The sequence below is a fragment of the Pieris napi genome, chromosome 12 (assembly GCF_905475465.1).
Source record: "Pieris napi chromosome 12, ilPieNapi1.2, whole genome shotgun sequence".
NCBI classification, from domain to species: domain Eukaryota; kingdom Metazoa; phylum Arthropoda; class Insecta; order Lepidoptera; family Pieridae; genus Pieris; species Pieris napi.
The window spans coordinates 5,110,430-5,135,085 of record NC_062245.1 but is presented as its reverse complement, the minus strand read 5'-3'; the positions used below and the strand labels follow the sequence as shown (position 1 = coordinate 5,135,085).

Below are 24,656 nucleotides of genomic sequence, written 5' to 3'. Positions count from 1 at the left end.
TCATATCATCAAATCTGATGTTACATACCTAAAGAAGCTTTCATCTATCTACTCAATACGTTTATGAAAAAGCGAAAATTAATCTATACTAAATTCGAATTTTCTATAAATAATCCTATCCTACAAAATGGGGAAGACTAGAATATATGAATTATTTCCACAATAGCGATAAGGGTGGGATAATATGAGTATTTTAACATCTAGTAACAATAAAGATTCCATTACTTTCCACAAATCCACACCAATTAATATAAACGGGAACTGACAAATGCCGTCGCTCGTGGAAGCTCTTTACCAAGAGTATTTAACTGAGGCCTGCTTTGCTTCTGGATTTTAAACCAAAGCGCCAGGCCTGAGCAATTAACGTAAATAAACGTAGCTATAGTGTCCATTATTTTCATATTTACCTTGGGTTCTCTGACACTAAGGGAGCGTTCAAGTATTACGTCACGCAATTTTTGGAGATTCCGGAACACCCCCCCCCCCCCCCCATGTAACGCACCGTAACGTTTTTCTGTACCCAATAGTAAAACGTTTCGTGACAATAAATATGATAAAATAATATTAACAATAACGCGTGATTCAATCCCCGCCCTTCATTTGGGGGAACCCCCCCCCCCCCAAATTCGTTACATAATACTTATAACGCCCCCTAAGCTGATAAAACCGAAATTCTTGAAGTATACATCATTATATAAGCTTCATTAATCACGTTAATACATACAAACCATTGACACCAACTTTGTTTTTGGTTACGTAGTAAAGCACAAATTGTGTCATGTACTATTTAGTAGCAAAACTCTTTGACTAATTCAACTTCTATCACTGAATACGACAAAATGTGATCAGTTTTCTTTTACTGACATCAGTTTATAAGCCATACGGCACAATTATCTACAACCCTTTATAGGTTCACCTCACATTGTCTACATTTTTCTTTTTCGGTACTGGTAAATTCCGTTTGTTATCTTATAGTAAGACTACTACGGGTTTTAATTTGCGCTGCATCATAGGTGAAACAAGTCAAACAGGAGCGCAGATCAAACCCGGAGAATCTAAATAATTAGATATCAGTTTCTTTAAACAAATTAGCCGGTGAGTTGTTAAAACAAATATATCGACTGTTCTTCTCAGTTGGTTCAGCGCTTTCATCTTCAGAGTTCACGCTTTTTGACGCTGTTTCCGTGTGGAACTCGTGTCTGTAGGTGCCTGAAATTTAAATTAAAGAAATTTTAACGATAATAAGTTATATTATTTTTAGCTGAATATCAATGTAAGAATATTCAAACGAATATTTATATTATTAATTCTTTAGACCATAAGTACAAGGAGACCTAGATTCAGTCTATGGGAATAACTTTAACTTGGGTCTGGTCTTGGTGGCCAAACATTTGTCTTTAAGCGCTTAGGTTTTCTAGAAAAGCGGTGCCGTTATCTAACGGCCGTAATGTCACGTTGGGTGACGTCACCCATACGTTATCTATAAATAACATCGGAGTAGGTTTTCTAGAGAATGTTGAGTGTCACCGTAACGTCAAATAGCGGTGCTGTCATAGGCATGACGGCCGTCATAGCGGTGATAAACATTAGTTCAACGTTCGCGTGTAGCGGTGCCCATATTTAATTAATACAATGAGTGGAAACGTGACTTGGACCAGCGAAAATGATTGTTTTTTTTGCATTATGTTAAAAAGTAAAGGCGGCCGTTAGTTAACGGCACCGCTTTTCTAGGAAACCGAAGCTTTAGTCCCTAGCACTTGCGTTTTTTAAAATGTCAAAAACTCTATGCCCATTCGCAGACGTTTGGAATTTCCTTTTCTTTATCCTAAATGTAAAAAATCATAGGATACATGCAACTTAAATAGCAACTATCATTAAAAAATTCTACTAACGTAATACATCTACGTGCTTGAAAAGAAACACAAAACTCAGTACGACTACATAAGGCAAAAACAAAAAAAAACGGTGTCCCTTAAAAATAAAAATGTGAAGAAAGAAAGTACCTCAAAAATTTTCGAGGAACACCGCACTTACATCCTTCAATTAATCTGTGTACAACAATCAAGCGTCACTAATAAAAAGCAAAATGAAATAAGGAATGTTTATTAAGCACTATTTCACAATAACAAGCATTATTGGTAGCTTAGTCAGTATGTCAATCTTTCACTAAATATTAGTCAGAAGCAAAAATCTTTCATTTACAACAAATCACGTGTGCATACGGAACAATTAATTGAGAGTTAAAAACAACACAAAGTCATAAATAATCGTTCATTGTTTAATTAATCGAACTCCCTAAGCCTACAAATAGATGTAAAAACTATAATTTGCACGAATTCCCATATTTTCAACATTTTCTTAAATAAATGTCAAAACCTTTAACAGGAAACTAAACGTCAATGAACACCAATCACGACTATTTGTTTAAAATATTCGAGTTCCAACAACAAATAGCAAGATGTTTATATTAAAAATCTCCATTAAGTGGACGTTATGTTATTCGTTGAATATCTAGGATAGCCTTACCTTCTTGCTTTTACAAGATATTTGGTCGATATATCAAGTGAGATCGCTTATGAAGTACGTTTAATTTTTTATTCATCTCATACAGTTCTTTTACGTGAATTTTTCTGAACAAAACATTTCATATTTGAAGCTTGTAAAAGCGAGAAGCGACAGTATTTTTAAGAACTGGTATAAATATAATACTTTTACTGAGTACAAGTGTTTTGTCCTTTTTGCACTCCCTACATTAAAAATAGCACCAGAAAAGGACAGACTCATATAAGACTAGAATTATATCGATTTGGTATCATTTTAAACTTAATTAAAACATAATAATAATAGTCCTATATTGTATTAACAATTAAATAGTTTTTAAGGTTACTTTAATATTGATCAAGTTTTTACTATCTTCGTTATATATTTCGCCATTTATGTTATTATTACATAGGTTTTCAATGCGATGAAACCGAAGTTTCATGTTAGGTATATTTCGTTAACAGCCTGACCATATATTTGCTGATAGAAATAAAATTTAAAACATGTAAAAATATAAGTACTAAAACCGAATATTCAATGAAATCTCGGAATATAAAAATTAAACACGGTTGGTAACCCATTTAAAAAATACAATATAGAACCTTATTGGTTAAAGTACAACACTTACAAAACGATTAAATGCATTATCATCGCTCGGACTTCACGATCACTATAAATTCTTCTAAATTTTGCATAATCAAATCCGTAAATTATATAAAAAATATATGTATTCAAAATTAAGTACAGTATAATATGTTAATCCGTAAATCAGTTAATCCGAGCTTTAAAACACCATTTAAGTAGCCATGCATTTTATTCGACTAGTAGAAAACTTATAAGTACACCCGTCGCGCAGCATAGAGTACTAAACCCATACTCCTTTGACTTCATAATATGTAAACACGTCAAAAATCTATTATATAAGTTTGATTAAAGTAGAAAGATTACGATATAATAGAAATGTTTAACCTTTTGAGGCTAGATCACAGTATTAAAAGTAATGAAAAAGAAACATACGTTCGACAACGCGCTTGCACGCTGCAAACGAACGTACATGCGTACAATGGTAATGCATCTAGTACAGTACGCTTATAGACAGAATATTAAGGCTATTGCAAATGCATACTATGCATGCAAGTCAATTGCATTAAGCACAACAATTTAACTGGTATCTACCAAAACGTGTCATAAAAACATCACTTGTGAAAAAACTTTTTGACCGGATTGAAGTTATGTATTATTATAAATTTACAACTATTTATTTTTAGTCGATACCAACTCCGGGGAAATAAATACAGATAAGGCAACTTTCTCTACAGCTGTGATACTTTTTGACATCCAACACCTTTTGTCTTCAGTCACCGTGACCACGCACGCTGTAAAGCACGCGAAACGTCGGATAAATTTAAAATTATGTTAAATAGTTGTAAATTTATAATAATACATAACTTCAATCCGGTTAAAAGTTTTTTATTTAAATGTGTAAAGGTTATGTCAATCAAAGACAATACTATCACTTGTGAAAGTCTGCCGTCAAAATCATTCTAGTCACAAAAAACTATAGAGTTACAAGCAGACTTAATAAATCTAAGTACATCGCAGTACTTTATCAGATCAAAAAAGCATCAGGTGCATTTGAAGCAACTACACTTCAACTTCACACGTCTACAAAAACCATAACACTTGAGCGCTAAACAGCATAGGCCCTTTCGACTACTATCCGACTTGCAAGACTCCTTGCTATCTAATCTATGCAATTTAGGAACGTCATCCGACTCATTCAACAACCTGTCTAATCGACTTTTCAACTGCGTGGGCGACACGCTTCGATCGCGCGACAATTTCGATTTTAAATCGATCGTATCGATAATTTCCGTTTGTTCCTCGGACGATACTTCCACGTCAGGCGAATGAGAATCGACACTTTCCGGCGTGTATGGATCTAAGCATCGCCTGGGACTTAATAGGGAGGTGTCAATATCATTTACAAATATATCGCTGTAACTACAATAATCCGCACTAGTTATCTGTACGTAGGGAATCCTAAATAACTTTTCGTTGAGGGAGCCCGTTCGCGTCCTTTTGAGTCTAAATTCGTCGGATAATAGTTTGTCTGGGTGACTGCTGTATAGAATTTTTGGGGTTTTAATCAAATCGGGGTCGGTTGGAATTCTACGCAAGGTAGGGGTAAGACGTGCGGGAGGTCTATTCTCTTTATCGGTACCTCGATCGCTTTGCAGCATCACCCGTAAATATATTGGCTGAAAAAGAATATCTAGATTAAGATACAAAGTAAGGTTAAGGCAGACAAGAGAAGCGCTAGCTACTGCTATTTCAAACTAAAATTGACTAACTCTAAATAAATATTAATGAAGTCTAAGATAAAGTCGTACGTTGAAGGAAACTACGCTTTCAGAGAATGCACAAAGGTTTATATTTAAATCTAATTTAAATAATATATATAGAATGGAAATGAAACGTACTTACGAAGTAAAGCGTTCTATTAAATGTATTTTATGTGCTCGTAATATTTAAAAAAAGGGTGCGTGTACTTATGTACGCGCGTAAGAAGTTATACTTCTTTGGCATTATTAAAAATAGTTTTTGATTGCATCCAAATAATTAATTACAATTAAATAATCAAATTATCCAGTCGAAAGGATTCATTATAGTCAATAAAGTTAAGTTTACATTTCAAAAATTAAATAAATAAATATTTGTTAATATTCTCTTACATTAAGTGTAACATAAATTCTATTATTATTCGAATGTTGTTTTTAAATTATGTCCAATGCCGTAGCATCTTCCGTGGGCAACTTCATTCTGTTAATTTTGTGTCACGGTGCGCACGCATCGTAAAATTTCACTCTCATCAATTTTTCATAACGCGCCTAAAGAAGTATAACTTCAAAAATTTTATTAAAATATATGCATAAATTTAAAGACTACAATAAAATTCGAGGAGTTACAATGATTGATGATGTTACCTTATGATCTCCCATACAAGTTGTGTCTCCAATAACTCCGTACTCATTCCTTCGCCTAGAAGGTGCGTCAATAAGACGTCTTATTTCAGAAGATTCACCGCCTTTGGGCGAACCCTCAGACTGATTGCGGACTAGTTTACGTCTGCCAGGCGATGCGTCCGAGTCTGAAACTCTGGAATTTTGAAATTATTTTTATGATTTGATATTTGTATTTACTGATGTGAAAAAATTAACACATTTAAATAAACGTAAAACAATATTCAGTCTAATTAAGCACGTTTTACAAAATTTCAAATAAATGCTGTTGTCACGGGATTAAAACGCGTTTTTGAAATCAAGCAAAAAAGCGCTTTAAACCTGTTTAAATGCAAGGTATACTTAGGATTTACCAAGATATGGAACACCAAAAACATCGATTAACAATTAGGCTACCAGTTTATGATAGTACATGATAAATTGTGCACCTCAACAAAAAAAAAAGTGGCGCTACAACCTTTTTAGGTCTTGGCCTCAGATTTCTAAATCTGTTTCATGATAATTTTTAAATCTAATAGGCAAGTAGGTGATCAGCCTCCAGTGCCGGACACACGCCGTCGACTTTTTGAGTCTAAGACATGTCGGTGTCCTCACGATGTTTTCCTTCACCGTTCGAGCAAATGTTAAATGCGCACATAGAATGAAATTTCATTGGTGCACAGCCGGGGATCGAACCTACGACCTCAGGTATGAGAGTCGCACGCTGAAGGCCAACACTGCACCTCAACACTCAACATTATATACAGCTTACACAAGACAACATATACTTTGGATACACTTATACCCTTACAAGTTACTCACTGTTTTTTGGAAAAAAATGTACGCGACTTTAGCCTGAAAATTGGCATATCTATTAATTTATGTGGCTCAACACTTATTGTTCTTAAAAAATATTCCATATTAAATATTTAATATGAATCAATAATTATTAAATGTACGTAAATAGTTGTACGTGAAGTACGTGCGTAAGAATACGGATACGTGCTTACACAATTGTATTTTTTCTTATTAACGCATTTTGTTACAGAATCTTCGGTGAAAATAACCTTAATTATATTCAAGCTTTTTAGATATAACCTTTTTACAGATATAAACGATTTTTTTTTACATAACTCGAGATTTCGAGTTCTTAGCAGTCGTGGTCATAATAGTGGTGTAATCTGCTAGCAGTTTTGAATAACTCGCATAAAGACAATAGCTTTTTGCCTCTCGAACTACCTTCAAGATCTATGAATGATTTTTCTATCTATATTTATTATTATTACATTTCATATTCGTATGTAAAGATTTGTATATAGTATCTGTAATCCAACAATTGATCACAATAAGGCAATTAGGCCATTACCCCTAGTTATATATGTATATTTACCTCGCATTTATAGCCTGCTGCACGCTGGTGGGATCAGCAATACTCTTTCTACTGACTGTAGTTACAGGAACATTCAAACCATCTATTTCAGCGACGCTGCCTTTTTTCTCGAGCTTTTTATTTGGACTCCACTGAAATATTATATTTATTAAAACTTGAGTACTACTACTATTTATCTATCTCCATGTAAAAAAACCTAATAATGAAAAGGTAGCATATATTGAATGGTTTTATATGACGTCAAATTCCGCAAAATTTTACTAAAATAGTTTATGAAAAACAATAACTAATTTCATGAAAAACTTGATCAGCGCTCCGTGGTCGTATTTGGAACTAAACAAACCAAATATGCACTGTTCGAATAATATACCTATAAACCAAATGTTTGTATAATGCTTTTGTTTTCAGGAAAATTATCATAAGAACGTATACAATCCAAGCAATTGAGGTGTGACGTGATATTAATATTTATTAGCACGTCGACATCGCACGGCTATTTAAAATGAATTTTAAAAATATGAATCAAATTAATTTTGAAGCGTATTTATTTATGTACCTGGTTGTTATGTCTAGCTGGTGAGGCGGATCTGGCCGGGCTGCTATCAGACGAAGACAATCTTCCACTTCCACTGTCCGTCGAGTCTGTTACGGACTTCCTGCAAGTTGCATATTAAATCATGAAATGTTTAGACTTACTTGGCTGAGACCAAGAAGCCTTGCTTACTTTTAGTATATTATATATATATATATATATATATAATATATATATATATATACATAATATAAAAGACTGTAACTAAAAGAGGAATAAAAACTAAAAACGTATACTCCAAGATGAACCAACCATGAACTTTGTTATTATCTACGAAGTTCCAAGAAAATTTATAATCAAGTTTTTTTTTTGCCATTAACGACTTGCAATGTGTACTTTCTTCACACACACACGCACACATGCACACACCCATAATCGTCTATATTAAATCTTTAAATTCTTACCTAGAGTTATGCACGCGATTTTCAGCTCTTTCTTGCACCAAAAGTCTCGCGGACTGTGAGAGAAGCACTCGGTCGCACCACGCTGGACACCTGCAACAATTGATTATCTATATTTTTTAATATAATAATATGACAGCCCTGACTCACGATTAATATCATAGTTCAAACCACAGAACTCTAAGTAACTCTAGTGGGCGTATATTTAATGTTGCTTTGTAGATGCCACAAATGAACCCAGGCAAAGCGTATTTTATTATTATAAAAGTTTCATATTTCTTTGATATAGAGAGCGTTCAAGTATTAACGAATTTTGGGAGGGGGGGGGTCCTTTTGTAAAACGTTACGATGCGGGGCGGGGATTGAATTACGCGTTAATGTTAGTATTATTTTCGACTTTCTAGTACTTTACACCACGTAATGGTAACTTTAAGGTATAAAGAGTCACTTTGGTGGTCACGAAAAATTTTACTATTGTGTACAGAAAACGTTACGGCGCGTTACATTTTGGGTTTTTTTTTTTAATTAACTCCAAAAATTGTGTGACGTAATACTTGAACGCTCCCATAGATGTATTTATAAGATTTTTCAAAAAAGTATATCAACCATCATATTTGATGAAATATTTATAACAAAAATCACGCCTCCATAATTTAGTTGGCCACGTTTATTTTTCTTGTGAAACAATCGTTGATCAAGTTTTGAATAGCACTAACTTGCTTCAAAAGGTTAAATGAAATAGATGTAACGTGTGTACCCTACGGAATTTCAAAATTATTTAATAAAATAACCTACCTCGTTTTCATATAATGTGTGGGCAAATGAACGTCTTCCTCGAAGGGGTAAGATGGCGGAAATTTAACCGGAAATTCGTACAAATGCGGTTTTAAGGCTTCCAATTCACGATCGTACTTTTGGAGCTGTAAAAAGAAGAGATAAGTTAAAATTAACCTAAGATAATTTTGATTTGTTTCTGAGTTAATGTACGTGTAACTAATATACTATAATAACTCTATTCATAGCTGGAAGAATTTTAGAATAATGCTGCACGAGGGTGTCAAATAGTAAAAAACGTCATAGTAGGAATGATAACCTCGTATGTCAAAAAAAACATTTATTTTTTATTCTTAGGGTCTGTTTCACAATGTATGGATAAAGTACCAAATAGCTATGCAACACATAAACTATTTGGAAGATAAATTGTGCTACTTGACACTTCATCGGACTCATAACTTATGATGGACTTTATGTGACGAATAGCGCTACCTGACAGTCGTGAAACGCAACAATAGTGTTTATCCTACCAATAAGTAATAAATAGCTAATTTGGACCTTATGTAGAACTTATCCGTACATCGTGAAACAGACCCTTAGACTCTTCTCATTAATGATATGTAAATAAAATTGATAAATGTAATCTTAATTTATATTTGATCCTTTTCTGAATTTAAAGAAGCATAGATGTGCAAAAATTTTAATAAGTAAGTCTACTTATGTCATTTAAACTGGTATAATCATGAAGTAAGGACTTATTTATGTTATTAATAAATAAGTCCTTTTTACCATATAAAACTATGGACAAAAACACAATAATATTTCAACGAACATTGACGAAAGTTTTTTCGTTTCCTGCAATGTTTGGTTCTCTGGACATACGAGATTATCATTCTACAGCGACGAAAATATTCTTAGAAAAATAACTTTTGAAAATTTACATACCCACCCGGGATTTGAACCCATGACGTCATGACCGAACATGCTACTAGAACAGTGATGTGTTCAAATGTAAAACAAAATTGTAAAAATATGATTTTTATTAAAATATATAATGAACTATAGGTATTGTATTAATACAACTCATTCTAATATATCGTGTATTTAAGATAGATTCTAAAAGATCTGGATATTCTTTCGGACCTTCCATCTATAGAAAGAACATTTTGTAAGCACTCTTTGATTCATTTGGTCTCTTTTTGTCATTTCTTTTACATAACTGTATTAATTACCGGCTTCCTACTATCGAGGCCACACATTTTAGTTTGTCTTTTTTTATGAGTGGCCTTGTGTGCGCCGCTATAAATATGCCTCAATAAGAGAAGGTTATGTCAACGATGTGTGACACGAGTGATATGGCCAAGATGTTCTATAAATATTTAATTTTTACATATTACCGTTTTACAATAAAACTAGTTTTTGTAACATACAATGAGCTGGGTGTTCATATGGTAGATTTTTATTCGTGTAAAAACGAACGTTCAAACAATTTGTATGACAATACTTGGCTATTAAAAAGAGTGGCGGAAAGTTTCTTGCCAGTTCTTCTTACCCGCTCTACGCCCTTGACTTGCGAACTGGTAGTAAATGTAAATTTACAATTAATCTAACTTCTTTCTGACAATTCAGAAGTGTACTTGTTTACCTACATAAATAAAGATATTTTGAGTTTGAGTTTGAACAGTGTATGAAAACTGCAGGTATTCCCCATATATGCCTATGCAAACAGAATACGTTAAAGTTCATTAGATTTGCTTGACAAGTCAGGTATTACAATTTTTTGCGATTTTTTACGACGTGTGAATGGTTCTATGTACACTGTATGCGCCACTATTTATTCGTTAAAACGTATGCAAAATCGTGCAGACAATGCCGTGTGAACATGGCCTAAGTTGAATTAATTCAATACCAAAAAAAGGAAAAGGAAAATGCCTAATTTGTTCAGCTTTTTCAATAAAGATAAAAATTCTCCAATCACTTGATTTTTTGCGGTTTGAATCATAGAGCTATGCTCTGCTGAGAGAAAGCGAAGAGTTCTGGCCTAGGCTTTAATTGTGATATTTCATTTTCTCTCTCTCTTCTTTATTTTTTTATAATTAAACCTTTTTATTTTTGCATTTAAATGATAGGGAACTATTATAATTGTATTGGTTGTTTTAATGAGACCTTTTTTTATCGAAATCGATAAGAAATGCTCTGCTGTGATCGGGAAGCTGGCAGAGCATTTAACGATATAAAAAAAAATATTTTCTGGACTGAAAAGTCCAGAACTCTTTCTAACAACTATCAGGAACTATAGAACTATTGTGTGTGCTGCGAAAACTATATTTTTTGGTGCTCTGCTGGTAAGTGCTCTGCTAAGTTCACAGACACCCCTGCTTTGGCTTGCCGGGTCCATGTGCCGCCAGCCACCAGCACCAGGTCGTCCTCACTCTCTCATCCCGTCGCGTGCCAATGTAGGACTTGTATTAACTTACTACCCACTAATAATACTTCTTACCCAGGACTCCCTGAAGATCTTCTGATGGTCAACATGAGAGAACTCCTTCTTGCCAATTGTTAGAACCACTCTGTCTTCACTCTTAGATCGGTATTGCATCTTCGACGATTCAACATTTGCCCCATTCGACATTCGATTTGCGATTAAATTGTCGGTTATTCTCTGTAAATATAAAATCTTTAAACCATACCACAACCTAAAAAATTAAAAACGTGAGTGATTAAACGTCCAATTGATAACCTCTTGCGGTTTTTTAGAAGTCCTTAAAAACATTATCAAAGATAGATTTTAAAGCATTTATTTTCTAGATGCGCATCTATTACACGCTTTATATTAGCTTCACCTGTATGTATGTATGTATGTATGTATGTATGTATGTAACCGACTCCTTCGGACTCGATTTTGACCCACTTTTAACGGACAGATTTAATTCAAACTTTGCGCACCTGTCAAAGATCGATGACAATGCAATAATCCGAAAAAAAAATTGAAAAAAATAAAAAAAAAATTGAAAAAAATAAATAATAGTTTAAAAAAAACTAAAAAAACATTGATGTGCTTTAATTTTTTTTGCATTAGAATTTGTTTAACACTCGCTCGTTCGAAGGAAAAACATCGTGAGGAAACCGGCATTCTTTAGATCCAAAAGAATTCACGGCGTGTGTCAGGCACACAAAAGACTACCTACTCGTCTATTAAATAAAAAATTATCCCGAAACAGATATTTTAGACAAAGATCAAGGTTTATAGCGCTGTGTTTTTTGTAGGTTTGCTTCGTTTATTATAATCAACTGTAAAATGATATTATAAGCATTAAAGATAAAGTTTTTTTATTTATTGTTCACTTCGTTAGTGACTGTAATTTTGATAATTACGGGAATAAGATCTTTGACTTTGACATTGACAGCTTTCGGCAGAAGTCAATGTCAATGACTTATAACGTTATCCCCAAATTTTTGAGAAATTCATCTAAACAAAATTATCCAATTTTTTTTTTAATAATCTTTTGAATCACGAACCTTCACAACCCCTCCAGTATCAGTTCGGAAGTTGAAGTCGCCAAATATGAAGTAAGGTGCTGCGTTGACATCAGAATGCAGGTGTCGTAACGTATGACGTAACGCACGCCGTCGGCTTCGGCAGTACACCTGTAAAAAGATAAATTCTCGTAATTTACCAGCAGTATATTCTGCATATCCTTAACTGACATAAGGAAACCGCTAAACGTATAAAGTAGGTACGTAAAATTCCTATTTAAATTATTATGATTTTTTATTACAGATTAATAATACTTCACGAGGATTCAGACTGGGAAAGAATGAGTATATTTCAGATAATATAAAAAATATAAGTAAAAAAAACAAAACAAAACTTTAGAGGTGTCAAGGGACACCCGGATGGAACGAAATTCCTTTCGATTAATTAATATGTTAATTGGTATCATAACAGTATGATAGATTTTCTCGACACCAATCTTACGTTGAAAAAAAAAAGCCAACATCACGAGGTGTTCCCAGGCGGTCACCCATCCAAGTACTGACCTCGCCCGACGTTGCTTAACTTCGGTGATCGGACGAGAACCGGTGTACAATAGCAAATAGCAAAAAAGTGTCGTGACAACTTTTCGTAAGAATTTTTTCCGTCTAGCCCCCTTTCACAACGCGCGATAAGGAACTTCGTTCCAATACCAACTCACGTCACGACACGTCATACAATTGCGACAACTCAATTGTGATATTCCTTAACCCCTTTAATATTCTTAACCTACTAACCTATTCTTAACCATCCATTTTGTTGAAATCAAAGTGCTTGCGTAATGATTTTTGTTTAAAATCGGGAAAAGTAGTTGTTGTAAACCGTTATAAAAAAATCATTTTTAGAATGAAAAAGACACTAAAAATTATTAACTTTGTTATGGAAGAGCTGTGACACAGATATTTTTTTACTTAAAATGGTTCCCAAATCATACACATTGTAATGCGTTGTTATAATGAATAATTACATTATTTTTAAACTCGCCTATACTCGGTCACTTCCCTACGCGTTTGTATACAAGTTCGCTGTAATTCTCTCAATATCCGTAGCGCTGATGTCGCAATCTTGAGATGGTACAAAAACTCTTTGTGATCGTCATCGCTGTCGGAATCGCTATTGGAAGGTTTCTAGTGTGGAAAAGAAGAGCAGACTTGTATGTCATCTTATCCTGTTTCTTCTACCAAGTAAGGTGCAAATGTCAGTCTTACTAGTTATAGACCAGTGCCGATAATTTTTGAAACCAAAAAAAATTACAGTAGGATGAAACCCATTAGAAAAGCAGGGCAATATGATCAAAATGAAAGGAAAAATAAATTACGGTCGATCTGAGGTCGGGAAGGGGTAGGGGGGGAGGTTTAAGGGTAAAAAACGGTTTATCTCGATTTCCGGCAAAACTAAAAGTCCTATCGAAGAAAGTTAAATGGCAAAGTTGTAGGTAATAAAAAGATCTAAAACTTTTGTATTCACACATTTTTCACATAACCTCAAAATTGGTGTGAAAAATTCAAAAAACCAAGTTTTTGGTTTTTTATTTTTATCTTTTACAAAAATTTATTTTTTTAAACGAAATTTGGTGAAAACTTACCTTATTATGTCCCAAATATACTGTAATTTATTTGAATAAAAATATTAATTTTTTCACCTTATTTTGAATTAATATCGAAAAAACACCCTAATTTTCAATCGAAAATTCTGACGTCAAAATTTCAGCTTTTTTCAAAAAGTTGGTGTGCTTTCAGTTCGTTGAAATCTCTACTTTCCTATGGTAAAAAAATATATATATATTACCATAGTAAATCTTCTCAGAAAATGCAAAACATCGTATGCAGTAACGCCCAGACCCGTCATACCCTTCCCTACTTCTCTATGAAATACGAAAATTTTAGCTCATCTAAAGGCAAAAAAATTTTTTTAGGTCACTCAGGTATATATAAGTTATCTTAAAATAGTAATAAATAGGCATCTAATTATAATTTAAAGAAGATTCATAGAGAAGTAGGGAAGGGTATGACTGTTCTGGGCGTTACTGCATACGATGTTTTGCATTTTCTGAGAAGATTTTCTATGGTAATATATATATATTTTTTTACCATAGGAAAGTAGAGATTTCAACGAACTGAAAACACACCAACTTATTGAAAAAAGCTGAAATTTTGACGTCAGAATTTTCGATTGAAAATTAGGGTGTTTTTTCGATATTAATTCAAAATAAGGTGAAAAAATAAATATTTTTAATCAAATAAATTACAGTATATTTGGGACATAATAAGGTAAGTTTTCACCAAATTTCGTTTAAAAAAATAAACTTTTGTAAAAGATAAAAATAAAAAACCAAAAACTTGGTTTTTTGAATTTTTCACACCAATTTTGAGGTTATGTGAAAAATGTGTGAATACAAAAGTTTTAGATCTTTTTATTACCTACAACTTTGCCATTTAACTTTCTTCGATAGGACTTTTAGTTTTGCCGGAAATCGAGATAAACCGTTTTTTACCCTTAAACCTCCCCCCCTACCCCTTCCCGACCTCAGATCGACCGTAATTTATTTTTCCTTTCATTTTGATCATATTCCCCTGCTTTTCTAATGGGTTTCATCCTACTGTAATTTTTTTCGCTTTTTATTTATTTTGAAGGCTATCTGCACTGGTCTATTATACAAAAGAAGCGTTTAAACAAATGACAACTATCAACGATGACTTACAGAAGGATAAGGCTCCATTGCCATTAAGTTCGAAGCATCGTGAAACAAATGTATGTTCACAAACTCCACAGCTGTACCGCGAATCGACCAGCGTGTACGCAGGAATCCCTTGCGAGACCATTTGCACTGAAACAATATATAATTTGTTGTTATAGAGACTTCGAACTACTGTGGGACAACAAAAATATTTTTTTTAAAGTGAACGAAGCATCAAGTCACTTCAATGTGATTGGCCAACAGCGTAGACCAATTACAATCACGCGATACGATCAGTAGTTTCGTTCGTTAACTCTAAATTATTATTATATTTTCCAGGATGTAGTACAACATATGTACATAACATACATGACCATGGAACAACCGGACTTTTGGAAGTTAAATTCACCTATTTAATACCTACTTTAAGCAAGATAGTTTATTTCATGTTATTCTAATGAATTGAGATGGATTTTTTTGCAATTTTAATTGAAATTGTTATACTCAGAAATACACAATTATTTTTTACTAAAGTCATGTAAAACTTATACATATATCGTCGCTGTAGAATGATAACCTCGTATGTCCAGAGAACCAAACATTACAGGAAACGAAAAAAATGTTTCATTGCGTCAATGTTCGTTTAAATATTATTATGTGTTTTTGGCCATTTTTGTTTTGGACGGTAAAAAGTACTTATTTATTAATAACATAAATAAGTCCTTACTTTGTGATTATACCAGTTAAATGACATAAGTCTAAGAATAAAAAATAAATATTTTTTTTTCAGATACGAGATCATAATCTCGTGATGTTGATATGATTTGTTTCGTCCTGTTTACACAAGTTTCGAAAAAATTAAACGCCGATTTCAGAATTTCTTACCTCAGGAAAGAAGTGCTGTGGAAACTTGACTTTCTCCTTAGTGGTGATCTTCTCAATGTTACCGCTGTTCACTTCTTTGCCAGTCACTTCTACGTAGTTCCGTCTCTCAAAGTCCCATATTTTGAGATCAGTCAGTGATGTATGTGCGAAGTACATGTTGCCAAGCGCCTGTCAATAACATCGAATTAAATTTATAGAAATTGAAGATACATTCCTAATTTCATTTATGAGAACCCAAAGCGTTAATCCAGTAAAATTTAAAAATATATTTGACTATTCTTAGGGTATGTTTCACAATGGACGGATAAGTTCTACATAAGTTCCAAATTAGCTATTTATTACTTATTGGTATAAACACTATTGTTGCGTTTCACGACTGTCAAATAGCGCTATTCGTCACATAAAGTCCATCATAAATTATGAGTCAGATGAATGCCAAATAGCACAATTTATCTTCCAAATAATTTATGCGTTGCATAGCTATTTCGTACTTTATCTATACATTGTGAAACAGACCCTTAGTGTGACAAAGCTAAAAATTATATTAACACTTTTATAGCGTTCCAACAGCGATCGCGACTCAAACATTAAGTTTTTTTTTGTCTCCCATAATCCTAAGGTTCGAGATCGTCGCTACGGATATTGAGAGTACCTATTGCATTTAAACATCCTTTAGGGTCAACCGTTTTCCTATATTTTTTTTTCAATCAGAAAAAAAATTGCGTGATCTTTGCCGAGACCCACCCTCCCTCTAACGTAAGATTAAATGAGATTTGCGTCGACCCCCTCCCCCCCTTAAAAACCTCACGTAATTTATGGACGCCCCCTATACAGTATCTACTTAAAAGGCAGGCTAAGTAAAATAACCATATTAAGGCGAAACGAAGTTCGCGGGGGCAGCTAGGTATTAATAGTGCGTCGTAAAATACGTTTTATACATAGTAATAGACAACTACAAAACACGACCATTCAATATAATACTGTGGCAATCTTGTTACAGTACCTACCCATGGCTCTAAACTACCGACGTAAGTTCATTTCATTAGCGGCTTTTACATGTGTTATCTTTTAAATTACTTTTATTACAATATCTATAGTGGAGATAACGATAACTTTGACAAAGAGCGTAATCGTGATATATTAAAGTAAAATAGACATCACAAAGTTATAGTTATGTCAAGTATTCGTAGAGTTTCTGTCAGTTGTTAATACAAACGGGTTTTTAAACTTTAAATATAGCAGTACACGAATAATTTATCTCTAAAGCTACGGAAAGCTCTACGTTCGTGGGACGGTATACCTACTTTCAAATACGTAGAACTGACCCCGTATAGTGTCTTTGTGCGACCTCGTGCATTGACTCGTCAATTATGCGTTTCCAGGTAATCGCAGAGCTGGATATCTCCTACTCAAGTATAACAAAAATTCATTCAAACTTTTATTTGTTATATTACATTGATGCTTTCAAACATCACACGCTAAAATTAGGACAATCAAATACTTATAAAAATACGATACAAAAAGAATATACACATGTGAAAATTATATGAGAACTTAAGAAGGCGCAGCGCTAACCAGATCCATGCTACTTCCTGACAATTGAGTAGCCTGCAAAATCGCAGACCATACCTCCCGAGGGGTCTTTTGTATCGGAGAAGTCGCATGGGTCCGCCAAGCATCCGTGAATATATGTTACTGTAAAAGCTCGAACTGCAGTAAATCCTAAGATATTCCAGTAAAACCTAAGATCTACCAATTCCTAATGGTAAATGTCCCAAAAGGTTTGCGATTCGAACTATTACCACCATTCCGTTGGTAAATCAAAAATAATTAATTAGTTAGACTAGCTTATGTAAGCATTATGTTTGTATTTCGTTGTTAAATTCCAAATAGAGAACTACTGATTCAGTTAGATAGATATGATAGAGATTGAGATATTCAGAGATATACGTTATGTGTTTTTCAAAATAATTTAAATAAATTGGTATTAGTTTGTACTTATTACCTAGTATCATATGATACCTTTATAATACTATGTACCTGTTTTGTCTAATAGTACATTAAAGTAAATAATTAAGAATTACTCTTTCTTTTATTCCTTAAACCAACATCTACCAGCTGACAGTGGTAAAACGTAGCATATACTGAATTCTAATGGTAAAAGCTCGAAATAATCGTCGTATTTTCAGAAATACTTACATTTACCAACTCATGTCGGTAAATCCTAAGACTTACACTTAAATCTTAAGATTAACCGTAGTTCGACCTTTTACAGTAACATATACATAAACAGCTACCTATTAGGTAGGAATATTGCAAAGCAAAAGAAAACAATAATAAAATATGAACAATGCAAGGTTGACGAGTCGGTGAAAGGATTAACCCGGTGAAACCCGACAATCCGCTAAAATGACCATTAAACGATGAGAACAAACATGAGGCAGGCGTGTAAAATGGATATTTGTTTCTAGTCAAACGTCTAGTCAACAACTATATTACGTCATGTGGACTTTACGTACTGTTTGTGGTAAAGACCGAAATTATACATCGCAATAACATGAACATCCCAATGGAATTAAAATTCCAAAAATAAACGCGTATTTACAAACCTTACGGTTTACGATCTGACAATATAAAAAAAAATTACAGCGCCAAAAACACCGCAAACAATAAACAGTGTACAATGTTATTTCACAATGTATATAAAATTTCGTCCGACGCGTCATTACCCCACATAAAAATATATTATGTAGATATAATAATTGACGTCACTATTTAAATTATCACCTTGACTCGCAAAAACGTACGCACCAAGATTTATTATAATCCAATAGCCGCTGTAAGGATTCAGTCTCAGTCAACGTAAACAGAAAAATATTTTTAAACATTTTGAATGACCAATTTTATTACCGAAGTCTACGGGGTAAAAATAATATATTACAAATTTTGGAGTGTCTTCATCGAACGTGCTGACCTTAACCAACATATAAATAACATCTGTGAGAGGTACATTTGGGATTGATTCCCCATTTATTTGAATGTATGGAAGCCAAACATTATCTATTTAAGCCAAACTATACAAAATCAGAGTTATTATAACGTCTATGTGTATTTGCTACGGATCAGCACACGGATGAACGATTTTAATTATATAAATGATAAAAGTATAATAATTAGATTCAAACAACTTTCTGCGAACCTTCTCTTTGTATAGGCCAGATGAGGATTGGGCATTTGAAATGTAATTTGTGTGAAACGAAATAGATTACGGGCCTCAAAATTGTCTTTCAATTGACATTCAAACATCAGTATTACTGAATAAACATAGTAATTAATTTAATAACACATCGAAGGCATTTATAACTTGGTGTTAAAAAGCCTTATGGATCGTATAACTCAATTATGACGCTCGGAAAATAATTAACAGTTAGGGCTATACGAAACCATTCAGTTTGTGGTCCTACATATATATATTTTTAAATTCGAACTTTTTTCATATCTTTTTTTGTACACAGTATAAAATATATTTCTACGGATACGTCACACAGGCAATAGTTACATATAATTTACGAAAATAAAACTGTTTTCGTTGGTTTCTTGTTTGCATCTCTTACACGTACATATTTGTTCTCACTTTAACATATGGTTCTTCTGTTTTCAAGTTAATTTTAAATTACTTATGAATCAACATTAACACTAATTATACAGTGGAAAACACTTCGTTCCTAAAGACTTTTTAAGAAGGATAAGACTCAGAAACGAGACTCACTAAATCTGACTCCCGCACAACAAAAATGTATTGGATTTTGACATTATGGTAGTCATAGTTCGCGCTAAAACGTTTCTGTATTTCATTCTCACCCTTAATCATCTGGACTTAGTCCAACTAGAGTCTGGCTAATGAAAGAAGATAACGAAAAGCGCGGCAACTTAAACAAAAAATTGTATGGTATCCCTAAAAGTTTGATATATTTTGTGGATTAAACTTACTTGATACTTGATTTTATTATTTTTTACATTGATAGTAACTGTATTTCTATGACATTAAATATTATACGTATTTAGTCTTTTACTATTGATACTTAAAATGACTAGCATTGCATGGAAAACTAAAACTATATTTATTATAAAACACAACTTTATTCGCAATAATCAAAGTCAGAATAGAAATAATCAAAAAAACAAAGTTTAGGCTATTATACCTGTTAACTATTCGGAAGAAATATATAATAGAAATAAAAATGAGTAATTGCATGAAGTATCAAGACAATAAATCATACTAACCTAAGAAATTCAATGATATACTGTGTTGCCATCCGAAAATTTTCAAATAATTCAATTATCTTCTTTCATTAGTCAGACTCTATTTTGACTTAGTATTACCATAGATATAGAGACCATAGTACTATTTTGACAATTGTACATTAGTTTCGTAATTGTTTAAGATAAAATTTTATTTCACTTTGTTTATACAAGCCTTAACTTCTCCCTTTTAAGGGCACCTCTAGTAATTATAATTAACCATTTATATTACGTCGTGTCAATCAATTCGATTTATAGCTTTAATAACGCGAGCTAACTAGCTTATTTAGAATATCATTATAAAAATAAATTTCTTGGTCATTTTGCGTTGTGGTTCTTGCGCTACAAGTTTACAAGTAGTGTAAAAATAATCGCTTGAATATGTAAAGAGAGGCCTTCGAAACCTAATTAAATATTATATGAACTTAACAACCAAAAACACTTTTACTCATAAAAAATAACGAAATCATTTTCGTAGTTCGACAAGTCTGTCTATATAAAATTATAACGATAATACTATTAATATTTTTGATATTAAACACTATATGACAGGCCAATGCCACCCACCATAGAGCGAACGCAAAGTACCGGTTCCATTGACGTCACTACACATATAAGGGTCTTCCGATAGGCCCAAGTTATAACATTTAAGACGTCATCGCTTTGTCATTGACTGAGAATTTCTATGAGATCGTGGAAGATATTTGTGGAATATTTATTTCAGATTTGAATCCAAGTCACATAAGCAGTTCTCATTTGAACATTTCATAACTATTTATAAAGACGGACTACTACTAACGGACACTATCTACTACTACTAAATATATTTTAGCGATTTATGTATCTTTAAAAGTAGGGTAGCCTTTTTACTTACAATAATTGTTGCGCCGGGAATAACAAGGTCACTAAACCGCTTTATCACTATTTAATATTTATATTCGTTCATTATTACTTAATTGTTTCTATTACTAAAGTACACTTGTTTTAGTACAGGCCTCGTGGACTGATGTTGTTTTATCTTTATTTTTATATATTCTAGTTGCGGACTTGTTCTAGTAAAAATATTTCTCTGATGAAATAAAATGCTTTATATATCAATTATAGGGAGCGATAGGGGTCGGTTGCGTCGCTGCATTATACCGTAAACCAATTCAACAATATGTATTTCTCGATTTTATTTAGTTAATTAAATATGTTAACTATAGTGTGTAATAATAGTTAATTGCTATTATAATAACTACAGTAGGTTGAATTGCCATTTAATAATTAAAATACTCACAGTAAACTTCTCAGGCGAGCTAAAGTCTTCATCAAGAAATATCCTGATCTTGTCATAGAGCCTTAACTCAGGGCAGTCACACAGCCGTTGCACGAAATCTTTTACATACTGCATAGACTTCTCGTACGCCTTCCCACCAACTTCTTGTAAATGCAAGGCTATGAATTTTGGGTCCATTCTTGTTACGGCTTGAAGGAATTCTGAAGTCCATATTGGTAGCATGACAGATGACTGAAAGAATCAAAATAGTTTTTGCAACGGCACTGTTGGAGCGGTCAGAAAAGATAGCTAAATTGGTTTGACAGGAAGCGCTATACATAAATATCATATTATATGATTTGAATCTAAGTATACAACTATTACTTTAAATGAGTTAGTTACTTGGGGTGAATGATATTAATAAAATATGGTAGCAAGCCGCACACTGCCTATATGAATGTATACAATTAAAATAACCTTTCCACCAAAATAAAGCTAAAAAAATGTATAAATTCGCATACAAAATGCTTTATTGTCAATTATTATTGTAAGCTTATTATTAGATTATTATTATATTATATTTTCCTACTACATAAATAAATTCTATTTATAATATAAACAAGAATAAGTTAGACAAGGACGCAATGACGAAAATACGCGTCATATCGCAATGTCTGTGTACGTACGTAATACGGTATTATAATGTTTACTATGAACTATGTATATTTAGGTACTGTGTATTGAAATTATAATTTTCTTGAAAATGTGGTCTTTCCAGATATGTATTGTAATTGTATCATTGTTAAGTGATGACAGAATATCTACATAAAATATAGATTAACAAGTGATTCAACTTAGGAACGTAAGACTTTTATTGTCTACACTTTTACATACTACTCAGTAACCTAATTCTAGGTTAATTTTTAATAAACAAAAGTGATATACATAAATTGATTGCTGTTAAGTTTTAAAATTCTTTGGTGCAATTAATAGACCTTGGGTCTAATATCCATCTCTCCATACATTGCATGCTCAACTGTCATTTGCAAGTGTTTGATAATCCACGCTATTATAACGGTGAAGGAGGAACTGAAGTAAATTTTAAAACAAGATACTTGTAATAATGACCTTAAATTATTGGGATTGTGGAATTTATTAATAAGTATGTAATTACTATATAACAGTTGTTTCTTAAGATACATGATATATGAAAATAACACTACTAAAGTGCACAATTTTGAGATTCCAGCATATAGTCATTTACCCGCTGAACAATTTTATATGAATTCAGGCAATAGATTTACAGACACTAATGAGCAAAAATATGAAATTTAATGCAATATGAAATTGCATTGCAAGTATATTAACTTCTTTACAGAATTTAACATTAATTGCAAAAATAAAAAATATTAAAGAATTTGTTTGAGATGTAAATACTTCAATAATATATTTTCTCATGAACCTTCTAAATCTATTTGGAACTAATAATGTGATTTAATAGTACTCCTTGCTTCAAGTCAATTTATTTTTACAGTTTCAGTTTAAAACATATATACTTAACCTTGACCGACTTAATAGTTTTTACCTTAATTATATTGTTTATGACGAGAACATACATTTATTTTATAAGAGGAATATTTATTAAATTTACAAAAGTTCTGTGCATGTAAACAAAAATGAAGCTATTACATACTTAAAGCAATTTTTTTTACTTGTAAGTTTAATATTAGATAATTTAATTTGCACAGTTTATTTGATTTTCATTATTTAAATTTTAGATAGTGTTATTGAATTATAAAGATTGGCTGACAATCTATACAACTCACTAGAAGGTAAAGGCATGACGTCACAGATTACAACACATTAAAATCACAATGATTAATTAAAAGTATGGATTTATTAAGAAATATTGTACTCAAGTAATTGATTAGTATTAATATAAAATCAATATATGTACAAATGAAAAATAAAATCTACTGAACCCAACCATTTTGCAAACGTGGTGTCTTCTTAATAAATATTGTAAATGTGGTACAATGCTTCAAGCTAAACTACAGATTACAGTATCCTGCATATATCTTCAATTACGCACTGTTTTGTTCTTGATTTAAGAGTGGTTGATTTTTAAGAGTAAAAATATAATCACTGTTACAGGTTTTAGTGTGAATGAACAATTTAAATTAAGAGGGCCTAGCACTATCCTTATATTAACTGGATTTGGTTATCAATATATTCTAACATGCAGTTAAATAAGAGTTCTATTATTTTGAATTAGAACAGACACACTACAACCAGATAATTAAATCAAATGTTTTGTAAATTATATTGAATGTAAATTTGTAACTAAATCACTCATGTGTATATATTTTAAAAAATGTTACCTACGTAAAAGTGGGTGTAAATAAGGCCTTAATCGAACGAATGTTATAATTAGATCAGTTTAAACATGCGCAACGACTTAAAGCAGTCGTTTAAGTTAACGATTATTCTAGGTGGCAGGATCAAAGTGAATATGTGTAAAACAAACGAAACTTACGTCTTCAAATATTGAACCGACATTTGCAGTTACTAACAGCAGAGGGACTTTATCAGAGCCCATTTTTTTAAACTTCAACATTGCGAAAATCAATCACAACAATTTTACTCGAATTGAACCTTGGCACTCAATTTAATCACTCACTAGTCCACGAATAAACAATGTTTAATTTCATGTTGTTTTGTAAAAACATTGAATTATTAAACCAACATGAATAATTATTTCGTAAAATTTAAAATTCGCTCAGCCTTCTCCTTCAGCCCTCGCCCTTTCAATAATTAGTTTGACAACAGACTACTGATATTACGTCAACGGTCAAACGCCTACTACTTACTAGTTCTGTCACAATACATATATTTTGAACGTTTGACAATTTGATGAAATGTAATTGTCAGATGTCGTTTCTTTCGTTCCTTTTTTATTAAATAGTTCTCAGTTTTAAAATAGTAAAATGTAATTGAACCACTATATAATAAAATAATATTTGCATTTTTTGCAAGAACCTTTTAATATTTTCAATGAGCTTTTATCTTCTTTAATAATCAATAATAATATTAAGATGTAATATGTTTATGTAAATATTTTTTTTTTAACTAACTTATCCATTTGTTGTCTTTTGTTGTCTTTTGATGTCTTTGATTAATTATTTTTTCTCGCGTGTAGTTTCCCTACCTTTTACTTGAAACTGGCAACAAGTTAAAGCTATTGCCATAAAAAAATGAACCATATTTTTCATGTTCCTATTCTGAAAAAATCTTCATAA

At 32.4% G+C, this 24,656-nt stretch overlaps 1 protein-coding gene across 3 annotated transcripts; it reads right to left on the bottom strand.

Annotated features, from left to right (window-relative positions):
• Nucleotides 1-990: 990 nt before the first annotated feature.
• On the bottom strand, nucleotides 991-24,180 carry LOC125054664 (inositol polyphosphate-5-phosphatase A). 3 transcript variants are annotated; one of them, XM_047656681.1, is made up of 13 exons: nucleotides 23,894-24,180; nucleotides 21,379-21,609; nucleotides 15,798-15,965; nucleotides 14,937-15,062; nucleotides 12,220-12,348; nucleotides 11,201-11,362; nucleotides 8,722-8,846; nucleotides 7,930-8,019; nucleotides 7,490-7,589; nucleotides 6,934-7,064; nucleotides 5,529-5,700; nucleotides 4,766-4,802; nucleotides 991-1,209 (listed from the first exon to the last, which is right to left on the bottom strand). In XM_047656681.1, exons 1-13 carry the CDS (start codon nucleotides 23,972-23,974, stop codon nucleotides 1,064-1,066), a joined length of 1,698 nt encoding a protein of 565 aa, XP_047512637.1. In that variant the 5' UTR covers nucleotides 23,975-24,180; the 3' UTR covers nucleotides 991-1,063. The 3 variants fall into 3 exon arrangements, with proteins under 3 accessions (XP_047512637.1, XP_047512638.1, XP_047512636.1); XM_047656682.1 differs by lacking the exon at nucleotides 4,766-4,802; XM_047656680.1 differs by lacking the exon at nucleotides 991-1,209 and having other exon boundaries at nucleotides 4,015-4,802.
• Nucleotides 24,181-24,656: the final 476 nt, after the last annotated feature.

What these genes read in the sequence shown, in the direction of transcription:
- LOC125054664 (XM_047656680.1), bottom strand. Translation starts at nt 23,974, where the DNA reads ATGTTGAAGTTTAAAAAAATGGGCTCTGATAAAGTCCCTCTGCTGTTA. An exon ending in CAATGGAGCCTTATCCTTCT is followed by an intron (nt 12,349 to 14,936) that starts GTAAGTCATCGT and finishes ATCTTTTTACAG; the next exon opens with GTGTACTGCCGAAGCCGACG. An exon ending in CAGCTAGACATAACAACCAG is followed by an intron (nt 7,065 to 7,489) that starts GTACATAAATAA and finishes ATAATATTTCAG; the next exon opens with TGGAGTCCAAATAAAAAGCT.